This window comes from Aquarana catesbeiana, linkage group LG03 (genome assembly GCF_042186555.1).
Source record: "Aquarana catesbeiana isolate 2022-GZ linkage group LG03, ASM4218655v1, whole genome shotgun sequence".
NCBI lineage: Eukaryota > Metazoa > Chordata > Amphibia > Anura > Ranidae > Aquarana > Aquarana catesbeiana.
Genome location: NC_133326.1, coordinates 720162134 through 720177468, shown reverse-complemented (window position 1 = coordinate 720177468; position 15335 = coordinate 720162134). Strand labels below are relative to the sequence as shown.

Here is a 15335-nt window from a genome sequence, read left to right as displayed (position 1 = left end):
AGACCTGAAGGGTCTGGTAGGAAATTTGAGGGGGAACCCTACGTCATTTCTTTTTAAATTTTGGTGCGGGGTTCCCCTTAATATCCATACCAGACCTGAAGGGCCTGGTATGGAATTTAGGGGGACCCCCACGCCAGTTTTTTTTTAAATTTTGGTTCGGGGTTTCCCTGTGGAGAAATCCCATGCAGTTTTTATCAATGAACTTTTATGTGTATTGTCGGACTGGCAATTCATTAATAGCCGCGAGTAGTTTTAAATGACTTTTTTTCCTTTGAAATGTCATTTTGCTGTCAGACTGTTCTAAACACGGGAAACATGCGCCCCTTTACAGGCATACTATAGACACCCCCCAGGTATAAAATTTAAAGGAATATTACACTTTTATCGTTTCACTTTAAGCATTATTAAAATCACTGCTCCCGAAAAAACGTCAGTTTTTAAAACTTTTTTTTGCATTGATACATGTCCGCTGGGGCAGGACCCAGGTCCCCAAACCCTTTTTAGGACAATACCGTGCAAATTAGCCTTTAAAATGAGCACTTTTGATTTCGAACTTTCGAGTCCCATAGACTTCAATGGGGTTCTAACGTTCGTGCAAAGTTTTGGTCTGTTCGCATGTTCTGGTGCGAACCAAACCGGGGGGTGTTTGGCTCATCCCTACTCCTGAGAGGGGTACACCTGGTCACACAATAATGTTACTTTGTACATCAACAAACCAAAAAAAATCTCACACCTACAGTATAAACTGACTTTTTCTATTCTACTCATTTATTTCCTCTATTACATTGCAGATCAGCATGATTTTGTAGCACAGCCTCCTATTTCTGTAACCCTGCACCCTGATTTGTACTGTACCCCAAACTACAATAAAAGACACACTGACTGTAGTCCCCACCATCTGCCCCATTGGATGAATATTTCACTGATCTGACCCTTCCTTACTATGATGTCATCAGTCTCTGGGCGGAGCTCTCACATCTCCCGTTTCCCCCCACAGATCTTTATACAACCTTTACATACCCATAACACAGCATGGAGGGGCTCAGTGAAGGTGGTGGTAAAGGTGTGGAGATGTCGGATCGGGTCACACAGATCATAAAAGGAGATCTGCTCGGCCTCATAATCCAGATCTATCCTGACTCTGTTACTGGAGATATTGAGGGGTAAGGGGATCTTATTACTGTCATGTATCACCCAATACTGATTACCAGTCCTGTCCAAACCCCAAGACTTGTTATTCCTTCCAATCAGTGACTCCAATCCTCTCCTCTCTATACTGGGGTAACACATCCCAACTCTCCAGCTCTCTGACCCCCCGACATCCACTTCCCAGTAATGTCTACCTGAGGAGAAACTCTGACTGCTCAACACCTGATAATAATACTGAAATTTCTCTCGTGTTTCTGGATGATTCTGGTGTCTGTCTGACCAGGATACAGTTTTCCTGTCATCTGATATCTGTAGACAATTATAAGCTGTGTTTACATCCAGTAATATGTCTTCAACTCCCTGTATATTGAAGTGTACATTTACCTCTGTTATTATATCAGATAAACCTGTGTGTAAGACCCCTGCCACATCCAAACCCCCTCCATAATGGAGGAGTTCCTCATGTCTCTCTCTGTCCTCATTATCTCCATCCTCAGTATCACACAAGTCACCTGTGTCTGATTCCTGTAAGACAGTCAGTGGATCCGTCATGTTACACAGCTTCTCAATGTGATGCATCTTCCTGGACAGCTCCTCCTTCTTTATTTCCAGATCCCGGATGGAAATGGAGATCCGCTCTGCCCTCCCGGAGATGTCCCTCAGGACTCTCTTCTCCAGGTCTTCCAGATGTTTCTTGAGATCTCTAAACAGGACAGTGACTCTCTCAGTGTCACCAGCTGCTTCTTCTTCTACTTTCCTCCTGTGTTCCTGCAGACTCTGGACTCTTTCCTCCGTCTCCTCTCTCTTTGCCAGAAGTTTCTGCAGAACATTCCTCAGTGTCTCCTTCTTCTTCTTAGAAGCCTCATCCAGTGATTCTGTTCCATGTCTTTTATGTTCTCCAATCATACAATACACACAGATACAGGTATTATCCTCAGAGCAGTAATACTCCAGGTTCTTCTTATGGATGGAGCATTTTCTGCTCTCCATGGACAAGGTGGGGTCACATAAGATGTGTTCTGGGGACTTTTTGTGGACTCTCAGGTGTTTATCACACAGAGAAACCTCACAGAGTAGACAGGATCTAACAGCAGGTACAGGAGAGTCCACACAGTAAGTACAGAAGACCCCGGACTCCTCCCGATCTGGTTGAGCAGACAGGAAATTCTCCACTATGTTACGTAGTGTTATGTTCCTGTGCAGTGCAGGCCGATCCGGAAACTTCTCTCTGCATTCAGGACAGGAATATCCTCCAGACCCCTCCTGTGTATCCAGCACACGATCAATACAGACCCGGCAGAAGTTGTGACCACATCTCAGGTTTACAGGATCTGTATAAATGTTCAGACAGACAGAACATTCTAGCTCAGCTCTCAGATCAACAGACGCCATCGCTGACAGTAGAAGAGAAATGAAAGTGAAAGACACCGGAGAAGAATGCAGTTGGGAGGGTCACATCCTCTACACAGGGTGAGGTTGGGCTGTGACTTGTACTGTAGTCATAGGATTAGTTATATGAAGGGACACAGATAATCAAGGCATCTCCTGTAGGACAATGTTCATCTCCTGGGAATATAACAGACATTTTGTATTTATACAGTGTGCAAATCTACTCTGCACTACAAGTTTACTTGGAAGTGCAGTCGCTGTAGGTCCGATGAGAAGATCTGAAATGAGGGGAAGCTCTGCTGATTTTTTCATTCAATCATGAGCAAGCAAAAATGCTGTTTTTTATTTTCCTTGCATGTGCCTCAGATCTACAGCGACTGCACTTCCAAGTGCACTTGTAGTGCAAAGTGGATTTGCCTTTAATAAATAAAACCCCCCCATCCAGCACACGGATGGTTTGCTATCTGGATAGTCTATATAGATTATGTAGCCATGACCCCTGACCCCTAGAGGCCTAATGGTGACCTCCAGAGTCAGGGAGAGCTGACATTCATCTTCACAGTGTGGATTACTAGGCATAGTGGGTGTGGTGTAGATAGAGCAAGATGAGCGCCAGACACTTTGAGAATAAAAAAAAGAGATTTATTGTCTCTTAACAGAACTGGGTAATGTTGTGTACCTCATCCAATGCAAAAGGTGCAGCAAAGGATCTTATGTTGGTGAAACAGGACAGAAGTTACAAGTGAGGATGAATTTGCACAGACATACCATCAAGGAACATAAAGAAGACAGTTTATGCACACCTGTGGGACATCACTTCTCACAACCAGACCACACTATAGATATAGAAGACCTCAATGTTTTAGTTCTAAGGCTCGATTCACACCTATGCATGTTGCTTTTGAGCGTTTTTGGAGGTTTTTTTTCATGCTTGCCACGTTTTTGAGCCGCGTTTTTGCCGCGTTTTTGCGGCGTTTTTGCCGCGTTTTTGCCGCGATTTGCGTTTTGCGTTTTTTTTTTTTTTTTTTTTTTTCATTTTTTTTTTACAGTCTTAAAAAAAAATTACAAAAAAAAAAAAAACGGCAAAAACGCACCAAAAACGCATCAAAAACGCATCAAAAACGCTGCAAAAACGCAGCACTTGCGTTTTTGATGCTTGTCCATTGAAAACCATTACATGCAAAACGCTGCTTTTTGCATGAAAAAAAGTCCCCGACCCTTTCCAAAAACGCTGAGATACAAAAAAGCATTGATGTGAACATGTTCCATAGGAACCCATGTTAAAAAATTCCCGTGCATTTCTGCAAAATGCAAAATGCATCAAAAAACGCGCTAGTGTGAATGGGGCCTTAAAGGGAATTTCAGAACTACCGAGGAAAGAAAAATGTTGAACTAAGAATGATAATTCTTTTTGATACAAAAAATAATGGCCTAAATTTAGATATTGGTTTCCTTACCCATTATACTAAAGTTTTACGACCTCCTCTGTGACTAGCATCCTCCCCCCTCCAGTATATAGCTCTCCCTCTGTCTTATCTCACTAACTCTGCTGCTATCTTTATTACCATTGATTTGTATGTGTTTGGTTTTTTTTTCCTTTTTTTTTTTTAACATTCTGCTAAAAAAAAATTGTGAATCAGTACTGCTTGGACCTTGAAGAAGGGGACGTACCCCGAAAGCTTGTCCTGAAAAATTGTATGTTAGTGCAAATAAAATAAAGTATCACGGTCAGTACTCAATTTTCTCTGTCACAATTGCACTAATACGGCTACAATCACCTCAACAGAACTGGGGAGAGAGGGTTAGGGCCTGAACACCCTTAGGTGTTCAGGCCCGTCATTTTAGCGGCACTATTTGGCCGCTAAAGGGGCGGTTTTAACCCGAAAATGGGGTTAAATCCGCCCGCAAAATGGCGCTGCAGGGGTGCTTTGCCGGGCGGTATGGCGGCGCTGCCCTATTGTTTTCAATGGGCAGGAGCGGTGGAGGAGTGGTGTGTTCACTGCTCCTCCACCGCTGCAAAAAAGCTGCTGGCAGGACTTTTTGTGACGCCCTGTCAACGCAGCACCCCAGTGTGAAAGCACGCGGGCTTTCACAGTGGGTTTGCAGCTGAGGCTTTTTTCAAGTGCTATGCAGGCACTATTTTTAGCGCTGTAGCACCTGAAAAATGCCTCCAGTGTGAAAGGGGTCTTAATAGTAGATTCTGTACTAATTATAACCACCTGGTGCAATTTCAGTATTCTATTAAAGACAGTTGCTGTGTCAGCAAACTTGTGGAAATCTTTAACCCTTTGAAAGATATCCACCAAAAACAAAGGGGATGGCTAATACTGTACTTGTGTGCAAATGTGAGATATTCAGTGAGCCAATCACACCGGCAGGAAATGACATTTCTGGGGGCGTTCTGTACACCAGGTTGCCATAGTGCATTGATTTTGTTTGCTGTGCAAAATAAAAATACTCCAGTGAATATAGTGCCAATATGGGGCCGATAGAGAGAGCTAAAAGGAGCCAAAAGATTTGCTAGAAATGGTATCTATCAATGTGAAGAGGTTTCATCCAGAATTTGTGGTCACACCCCTTCAGCACCTGATGGGTTTTATATATGTATAAGATATTGGGATCTGAGCACAGGTATGAAGGGGAGGAAAGATGAGAGATTGTGGTGGAACTCAGATTGTGACTGATACTCTGACTACACCATGTTGGGGCGGGGCCTAGCAGGCCCGAAGGCGCGCTCACCAATGCCCGGGGCCAGACAGGAACTGCAGTCATGAGCAAAGTTCATCATTAAGGCTTAGAGATGAGCTGACGTTGCAAGTAGTATGAAGCTGAATCACTTTTCTATGAGTTGTCCCCTCGCTCTACATTCAGTGCTGTACTTGTGGTGTATTAGGGGCAGAGGGCTGAACCACACTGCACCCACCAGTCAGCGTACCCATGTTACCTCCCTCCCAGTAACAGAATTAATCCCTGCCCAACACCTAGTGTGGTTAGGATTGTCACCAGTCTGGGATTCACCCGAACAGTCCGAGTTTTGAATCATGTGTCCGGGTTTCAGTCCACCTTAAATCCGAACACAATATTCAGACAGAAATGTAGCTCGGAACAGGGCCTGACAGGAGGGTGAGGGGGCACTATTCATGCCGCATTACTATTCTCGTTGGAGCCCCAAACATGTCCCAGGTCTGTTACAATCCTATAGTGTATGCTAAAAAAAATTACTGTGCGCCGCTAAAGTGTTTGGGTTTGGCTCAAAGAAAAAGTGGCAACCCTAAGAGCGGGTCTTATGTGTGTCCTATGTACTGTACTTTAAAATAAATTATTCCATGGAGACATCAGAGGCTACAGTGTGGGAGGCCCATAAAGCCTATATAAGGGGCATCCTGATTAAAGTGGGCTCGGAAAAAAAAAAGAGCAAGGCAAGACAAACTTACCTTAACAACAGAGATACTTGACTTAGAGCAGCTGCATAAATCAACTGGAGAGAAGGAGGTGCTCTCAAGACTCTACTGTAAAAGAGAGGTCTTCAGAGACTTAGTAGAACAAGAAACAAGAGAGGCATACAATCTAATAAAGGAGAGGTATGTGGGTGGGAATACGGGGAAGTATCTCGCAAAGGTATTAAAAAAAAAGAAAACTATGAACTACATCAAGAAAATTAAGATAACAACTGGGGACATGAGATACAGAACTAGTGAAATTGCCAAAATCTTCCAAGATTACTATTGGGGGTTATACTCTATTAACAAGAAGATTACAACAGAAGAAGTTGATAGGAAATGGGAGAAGACTAAAGCTTTCCTGAAAGACATAGGATTAAACAAACTAGCAGAAGATAAATGTTGTGAACTAGAGGCCCCTATAACAGAAGATGAGATAAAAAAAACATTAAAAGAAACACTGGTTGGGAAAAGCCCCGGGCCCGACAGTCTAATGCCCAGTACACACGGTCGGACTTTGTTCGGACATTCCGACAACAAAATCCTAGGATTTTTTCCAACGTATGTTGGCTCAAACTTGTCTTGCATACACACGGTCACACAAAGTTGTCGGAAAATCCGATCGTTCTAAACGCGGTGACGTAAAACACGTACGTCGGGACTATAAATGGGGCAGTGGCCAATAGCTTTCATCTCTTTATTTATTCTGAGCATGCGTGGCACTTTGTCCGTCGGATTTGTGTACACACGATCGGAATTTCCGACAATGGATTTTGTTGTCGGAAAATTTTATAGCAAGCTCTCAAACTTTGTGTGTCGGAAAATCTGATGGAAAATGTGTGATGGAGCCTACACACGGTCGGAATTTCCGACAACAAGGTCCTATCACACATTTTCCGTCGGAAAATCCGACCGTGTGTACGGGGCATAACTGTATTATATTAAAAAAAATTTCAGGACCTCTTAATCCCTAAACTATGCTCCTATATGAATGGATTAGGGGTAAAATGGGACTTGAGGAAAGAGTCACTAGAGGCCACTATTACTATTATATTGAAAGAGGGCAAAGACAGTACACTTTGCTCCAGCTACAGGCCCATATCATTCCTTAATATGGACACGGAATTGTTGGCGGGGAGACTGAAAAACATGTTGAACGACATTGTGCATCCTCATCAGGTTCATCCCAGGCAGGGAAGGGAGGGACAATGGCATAAGAACACTCTTGGTAACGCAAAGAATTAAAGATAGTAGAGCCCCAGGGCTACTCCTGTCAATTGATGCTGAAAAAACCTTTGACAGGGTGGACTGGGGCTTTATGTATAGTAGGCTGGAGGAGATAGGGTTGGGGCCTAATATGATCAGATGGATAAAGTCACTATATGTATGTCCTTCTGCAAGGGTTAAGGTCAATGGTACACTCTCAGAGCATTTTGAAATGTCTAATGGCACAAGACAAGGGTGTCCACTTTTCGCCTTATTATTTGTGCTCACGCTTGAACCCCTTTTAACAAAGATAAGGCAGAATCCGGACATTAGGGGTGTAAATGACGGGGAAGAGGTCCATAAACGGGCAGCCTTCACGGATGATATCTTATTTTACATTACTAGTCTGCAGATAACCCTCCCTAACTTGCTTAAAACCCTAAAAGAGTTTGGCGAAATATCTATCTTCAAGATTAATCCGGCCAAATCAGAAATATTAGAAATAAATAAGGTCAGAAAAGGGGATTCCTCTTTTCAAAAGGAGTTCCCATTCGCGTGGGGGAAAAAAGAGCTCAAGTATCTAGGTATTAAAATTACTAGATCAAGAGAGACACTGTATCAGGCTAATTTTGTTCCACTCCTCGATGAGATTAAAGAGGAGTTGAACAGAATTACAAGAGGTCAGTTATCATGGGGAGGCAGAATTAATGTCTTCAAGATGGCAATTTTACCAAAAATTCTGTTTAAAATGCAAATGCTCATCTGGGAATCAACCTTACAGCGGATATCAGTAGCCTCTTCAAAGCTAATTATCCCCCCATGCTTTATAAATGCAGGGGGGAACTTGATAAGTGGTCTAGATGTGGTCTGTCCTGGCTGGGAAGGGTACACGCTGTGAAAATGACACTTCTTCCACGCCCCCTGTATTTATTCCGCTCCCTTCCAATTCCACTCAAGAAAAGTTTCCTCCGTAAACTCCAGTCGGATATCACGCGATTTGTCTGGGGAAAGAAGAGATACAGATGCCCATCCAGCGTCCTTCTTTGCCTTAAATCTCAGGGCGGACTGGGACTACTAGATCTGTGGGGATACTACCAGGCTGCTCAATTGGCTCAAATATTAATGATCTTCTCTAAGGGTCCAAAACCAGACTGGCTCTCTATAGAAAGAAGAGCGACGCCTCTTCACACCCTTGACTATCTTCTGTGGTGTGACCCAAAAATCAGACCAGCCATATTGGCTCCCACCCTATCGCACTCCATATCACTCAGTACCAAGCTATTCAGACAAACTATCCTGACCTCTCCTCTAAAACCTCTCTCACATATTTTTCATAATGCTGACTTCCCCCCGGGTGTAAACATACAAGCATTTAGATGGTGGACTGATAAAGGTCTCTATTGAATCGGCCACTTCCTTACCCCAACAGGCCCATTAACCTTATCTTACTGTCAGAAATAACTCGACATGCCGGACTCGGAAAAATTTAGATTCACCCAAATTTCACATTTTCTACATACCATTTGGCGTTACAATTCGAAACCTCCATCCATATCCCCCTACGAACACTGGTGCTCGAATATCCAGGACCAAAAAGGGGGCATCTCCTTGATCTATACGGTGCTTATGACAAAGCCCGACAAACCAGTATACGCTAAGACCTGGGAGGAGGATACAGGCCGAACGTGGACATCAGCAGAATAGTACAGATCCTGGACTCGCTCCTTCAAAGGTATCTGCAATATCTCTCTTATAGAAGCCAGCCTAAAGGTTATATCAAGGTGGTACTGTGTTCCTGCCAGATTAGCAATAATTTTCCCTGGAACATCCCCTCTATGCTTTAGAGATTGTTCGCTCAAGGGCTCAATGATTCACATTTGGTGGACCTGCCCTCGTATCAGAACTTTTTGGCAGAAAATCTTCCGAATTATCAGTAACTTATTTAAAACGTCAGTAGCCCCCAACATACATATAGCTCTCCTTATTCAGAATGTTCCTGGTTTGCCTAAACACTCACAAGTACTGTCCTATTTTATTCTGTTAGGAGCTAAAATTACCATTGCTAAATGTTGGAAAAAGCCCAATGTATCCCTCAAGAGTTGTGTTAGGAAAATTTGGTGGATTATGTCTCAGGAACATTTCGTCGCAAAACTCAATGATAAAGTGGGGAGGTTCATGACCACCTGGGAACCGTAGGCCTCAATTCAGAACATTAATCTCATGCCGGGAATGATAACAGGAGCAGATATTAACACCTCCCCTCCCTGATCCAACCTCATTCTTATTCCTCTCCCTCCTCCCCCTCTTCTTTTCCTACGTTTTCTTTCTTCCTCCTTTGGGACTCTCTTGTCCCTTACATTTCTGTAGCACATAGGGTTCTGCAGTTCTCCCTCAGGGGAGGACCGTGAAGAACTTTTACGGTTCGGCCCGGGGGTTCCTTGCCCCTCCCGCAACTAAAAGTTATCTCCCACCCTTAGGGTTGTACTTCATTTTGGAGGGCACTACCTTTATTGCCTTCCACTACTTCTCCAGCGACAGCCTCTAGGGGAATATAAGTGGACTCTGGGGGGTCACTGCACACACCTTCAGGAAGATCCCATTGGGGAGGGGTGTGTGGGGCATCCCGGTTAGTCCATATTACAGAGGTGGTTACGGGCCCCTAGGGCAGTTCCTTCATTGACATAGCTTTTCTTGTCAAATAGCACATCTTGAAATGTAGATTTATAGTGTACCTTAGCCTGTAGCTATATCTCAACATTCTTTTTCAGTTACTCATAATGATATTGTTTCAGTGCTCAATATGTATGAATCCATTGTCTATGTATAAGTGATCCTATACACTTCATCATATAAAAATCAATAAAAATCAATAAAAATATTTGAAATAAAATGCAAATACTCCCAATTCCACTACCACAAGCATACTTTAAAACATTGCATTCACTTCTTTTAAAATTTATTTGGAGAGGGAAAAAAAACATGTATAGGCTTTACACAGTTAGCTAAAGATAAGGAGAAAGGGGGATGGGGGGCACCAGATATTAGAAGTTATCACAAGGCAATTATCTTATCACGAATATTAGAATGGGCAAAAAACAATAAGGAAAAGAGGTGGGTGAAAATGGATAGCATGATTAGTAAAGTAAAAATGGGAAAAATAATTTGGATTCCTCCACTTTTTAAAAAACTAAGCACTGGGACACATATTATCACTAGATATGCATTAAAATAATAATGGGATAACCTGCACAGGAGAGAGAAATGGGAGTATAACTCCCTGTGACAGACTCACCCGGGATAGAGGCTTTTGGAGGGGACTGAATGCAAGCCTCTTGCCGACCGATTATGGGCCCTGGTATTTGGGGGAACGGTGCTCTTTGTGAGCTGTATGTCTGGGGACCCTTGAGGTGGTATTACTGTGGATTCGGGTCCTGGTCCCCCAGGACACACAGACTCTGGGGACCCTGGATTTGCCATATTAGAAATAGTGGCTGATTCATAATGCTGGGACAAATACTGTTAGGAGATGCTGATGTCAATTCCAGCCACCTGTCTGTCTGTTGCCTGCTAGAATGTGTTTATTGTAAATAAGTCTAGTATGGGATCTAAGAGTCATTAGATCCCCACTGTTGTTTGTGTTAATTAACTCTGCTATTGTGTGAAGAAGAGTTCTGTGTTGATTTGTGATAATGTTGATTGGGTTTTCTGAGCTACAAGACGGCCAGTCTGGCCTAAAGGTCATGACTGAGTCATCTGGGCTGTCTAAAGGGATTAGTTAATTAGCCCATGTTAATTAGGTTTCTGGTCAAAGGTGTATGTTTAGAGTAATATGAGCAGGAGGTATGCACCTCCTCTTTTACTGTATAAAGGAGCCTGTATTCCTTTCAATAAAAGAGATTCCTGTTTGAACTTACATACAGCCTGCCTGGTGTTTGTTCTGAGCTATCACAACTGGATTAGATCGGCACATAGCTGTAGTTCGAATCCCGGAGCATTGGATGACCGAACCATCAGATGCTGCGATCTGCAATCTGATTCTATAGCCGCAGAGGAGTGTCAGGAGAGTGGAACCGAGCGAACAGGGGCTCGTTACAAACCATCACCTGGATCCAAGCTCCAGATAGCAGGAGAGGAGAGGTACAGATACCAGCCACCATGGAAGAGGAAGTCAGAAGGAGGTTGCGAGAGCTGCAGATGCAGCATAGAGGACCAGTATCAGAGCAGGTCCTGCTGGGATGGTTTGATTCTATCCGCTGCAAACTCTGGAAGGAAGCGCTAGCCCATGAGCAGTGAAACCAGGGAAAAGTTCTCCCCTCCATCCATGTAAGGTACTGGTTGCAGTATGAAGTGCGAATGCTGTTATTGGGGGAACAGCCGAACCAGGAGTGGACAGCTGAGTTAAGCAGCCTGATCCGGGCAGAAATGCGGTTGGACGAGAGCTACAGAGCCCTCCAGTTGTATGTAGCCCAAGTGTGCCCGTGGACAGCAGATGACAGCCCCACGGAAGGCTTTGACTACGATGGCCTGGGATTGTTGTACTGGAGGCTGTCCAGGGACCCTGACTTTGGGAGTGATCGAGAGTGGCGTTTGGAGGAAATAATGGAGCACAGAGAGCGAAGACTGAATGTCTCGGAAGTGCACTGGGCACAGGAAGATTTGGAGCTTCTGGCCTTTCAGGAATAGGAGCTGGAGATCGCCTACAGACAGCTGCTAGACTCAGCAGCAGGGTGGGGCTCCCTTTGCCTGGGACTATCAGGAAATACCAGTTGACAACTCTGAAATCCTGGCTGAAGAGTTGACAATGTGGCAGAGTAATAGTGTGCTTTGCCAACCTGCCAACGCAGCTATGGATGTGCAGGTCTTATGGCGGATGGAGCAAGTGCTGACAGACCTTGATGAACCTGTTTCTGCATTGGATGATCTTGGATGGAGGAATGTGCCTGTCCAGCAGAATGCCAGAGAATCGGCAGTGGAAAATATGGAGATTGCTATCCCCAAAGCTGAGGTGCTGACAACAGGGCAGAGCTCTGCTAATCTCTGCCCAGCACTGATAGCATCTTCTGGGTTCCACAGACAGGAGAGGATGAACCTTTATCCCCAGACACCAGTTGCAGAGACAGGGGATTTGATAGACTTTTCTGCTGAGGAAGAACAACCTGGTGAGCCTCCAGCAGAAGAAGAGCTGTTATTAGGGCCAAACTTCACTGTGCTTTGCCCAGCACCAACAGCAGTATCTTTGGAGTTACAAGGAACTTCCCCAGCTGAAGTGCTGGTCACCAGACAGAGGGGCCAAGACCTCTTGAGAGAAGGTGGCAATCACTTCCCAGCAGCAGATACAGGGGGAGAAGGGAGAGGTGTTCTTCGTCCCTCCCCAACAGTTGGCCAGGGTGGAGGAAGCCGTCTTTCCTCCCCAGCAAAGATCCGTGCACCTGGGAGACAGTACCACAAACATGTCATCCCAACATCCAGATGAGGGTATGGAACAGGAAGCAGACGGCTCACCTCCCCAATGGCAGCTGCACAGTTTGGGAGTGGAGGAATCCAGCCTCCTGCCCCAACGGTTAGCCAGAGCAGAGGGTGTAAAGTCCCCAGCAGAAGTGCTGGCAACAGGGCAGAGTGCTACCAACCTCTGCCCAGCACCAGCAACAACTGTGGAGATCCAGGGAGCTGGGGCAGTTGGCCCCTCTCTCCGGCGACAAGCTGTTGTAGTGGAGCTGCTACTCCCAGCTGAATCGCTGGCAACAGGGCAGAGCGCTGCTGGCCTTTGCCTCGCACCTACAGTTTCTTCTCAGCTTCAGGGAATTGGGACAGTGGGCCCCTCTGTCCAGCAACAGGCCAAGCCATGGAACGGTAAACACCCCCCAGCTGAAGCGCTGACAGCCAGAGAGTCAATGACCTCTGCCCCACACCTACTGAGGTCAACTATTCCTTGCAGCCAAGAAAAGAGATCATGTGGACAGACTTTGCGAGTTCACTTTGCCTGACTAACGCATGTCCAGACCAGGTGGAGGTCTGGGACCCTATTAGTCAACCTTTGATGGGGGAGAAATGTGACAGACTCACCCGGGATGGAGGCTTTTGGAGGGGACTGAATGCAAGCCTCTTGCCGACCGATTATGGGCCCTGGCATTTGGGGGAACGGTGCTCTTTGTGAGCTGTATGCCTGGGGACCCTTGAGGTGGTATTACTGTGGATTCGGGTCCTGGTCCCCCAGGACACACAGACTCTGGGGACCCTGGATTTGCCATATTAGAAATAGTGGCTGATTCATAATGCTGATGTCAATTCCAGCCACCTGTCTGTCTGTTGCCTGCTAGAATGTGTTTATTGTAAATACGTCTAGTATGGGATCTAAGAGTCATTAGATCCCCATTGTTGTTTGTGTTAATTAACTCTGCTATTGTGTGAAGAAGAGTTCTGTGTTGATTTGTGATAATGTTGATTGGGTTTTCTGAGCTACAAGAACTACTAAAGGTCATCTAGGCTGTCTAAAGGGGTTAGTTAATTAGCCCATGTTAATTAGGTTTCTGGTCACAGGTGTATGTTCAGAGTAATATGAGCACCTCCTCTTTTACTGTATAAAAAGCCTGTATTCCTTTCAATAAAAGAGATTCCTGTTTGAACTTACATACAGCCTGCCTGGTGTTTGTTCTGAGCTATCACAACTGGATTTGAACGGCACATAGCTGTAGTTCGATTCCCGGAGCATCGGATGATCGAACCGTCAGAAGTTGCAATCTGATTCAATGGCCACAGAGGAGTGTCAGGAGAGAGGAACCGAGCGAGCAGGGGCTCGTTACATTCCCTCTGAAAGACACAGAGTATTTTGCACCTGGAATGGAGGTAATATCTTGGAAATGGATCATACAAGAGGAAACACAATTAAAGGATGTAATAGAACTGGGTAAATTATGCACTTATCTGGAATTAAAAAACAAAGGGGAACTTATAGCCATTGATCCATGGCGATACAGTCAATTGAAACATTTTATCGAAACACTCCCTCAACCTGTCAGATCTGATAAAAATCTTCTCCCCTTAGAGAAACTGTGTGTTGATAAAATAGGGAAGAAGGGGAGCTCTAGGATTTATAGGGTGTTAATAGAATTGAAGGGAGTAGAAATACCGTCATTTATCAAGAAGTGGGAGGTGGAATTGGACTCAAAACTTAAAGACTCAGAAATTGGGATTTTATTAAAGCAGGTACACGCAACCTCGGTTAACTACAAGATATCAGAGTTAAATTATAGGTGCTTGGCGAGATGGTATATTACCCCAGATAGAGCATCTAAATATCAGAGCGAAACCTTGCAATACTGTTGGCGGTAATGTAATGAGATCGGGACAATGGCGCATATTTGGTGGCATTGCCCGGAAATCAAAACATTCTGGGGGAAGATTAGGCAAATCATCATTTTGAACGCGGCCAAAAGCCTCATACCCAGATTCTGGCAAGAAAGAAGGTGCCCTACATTACAGGATTGGCATAATAAAATAAATGAAATCCAAAGCCTAGAATATCTGTAATTAAGTGAGGGACTGGGAATGGAAGAGTAGGAAGAAAAATGGAGGGACTGGTCAGAGTTTAAGTGTACAATCAGGTGTGCTGAGGCGATGGGAATTTAATACTTAATACTTAAAATGCAGTCTTACCCCTTAAATTGTCAGAGACTTGTACAAAGTAAAGGGAGTGGAGAAAAGAGTTGATATGAACTGGTAGGCCCTAAGGAATGGGGTGGATGGGTAGGGTCGGGGGGGCTGAATTTGGGGGGGTAAAATTAAGGATGGATTTAGGGGGGTCTTTGATATTTTATGATGGTTCCTAGTTAAGAGAGGTCCCATTAAAGGAATCAGTTGTGTGTGTTGGGGACATTTATGCTCGTAACTGGGGAAGAGAGGGGGGAAAAAAAAAACCTGCCACTATGATGTGAAAACGAGTCAGGATAAGATTGAACTGCACAGCTGAAACACGTCTCTCTGAAAACGGTCACTGATGTGGTAGGAAAAGCAAACAAAAAAAAAAAAACCCTCCCTTCTACAGAAAACCTCGACTGGTTGCTTATGACTACATTGTGAACTTGTTTGCCCTTAGTAACGGCCTTGTTCTTCCTTCATGTGCTTGCTTGGCACTTTAATACTGTGCACTTTACA

The 15335-nt window shown here is 44.5% G+C and overlaps 1 protein-coding gene across 1 annotated transcript; it reads right to left on the bottom strand.

Moving 5' to 3' along the window:
* Positions 1–300: 300 nt before the first annotated feature.
* Positions 301–2548, bottom strand: LOC141134918 (E3 ubiquitin/ISG15 ligase TRIM25-like). The gene has a single exon (XM_073624351.1). The coding sequence runs from the start codon at positions 2539–2541 to the stop codon at positions 973–975; it is 1569 nt and encodes a 522-aa protein (XP_073480452.1). The 5' UTR covers positions 2542–2548; the 3' UTR covers positions 301–972.
* Positions 2549–15335: the final 12787 nt, after the last annotated feature.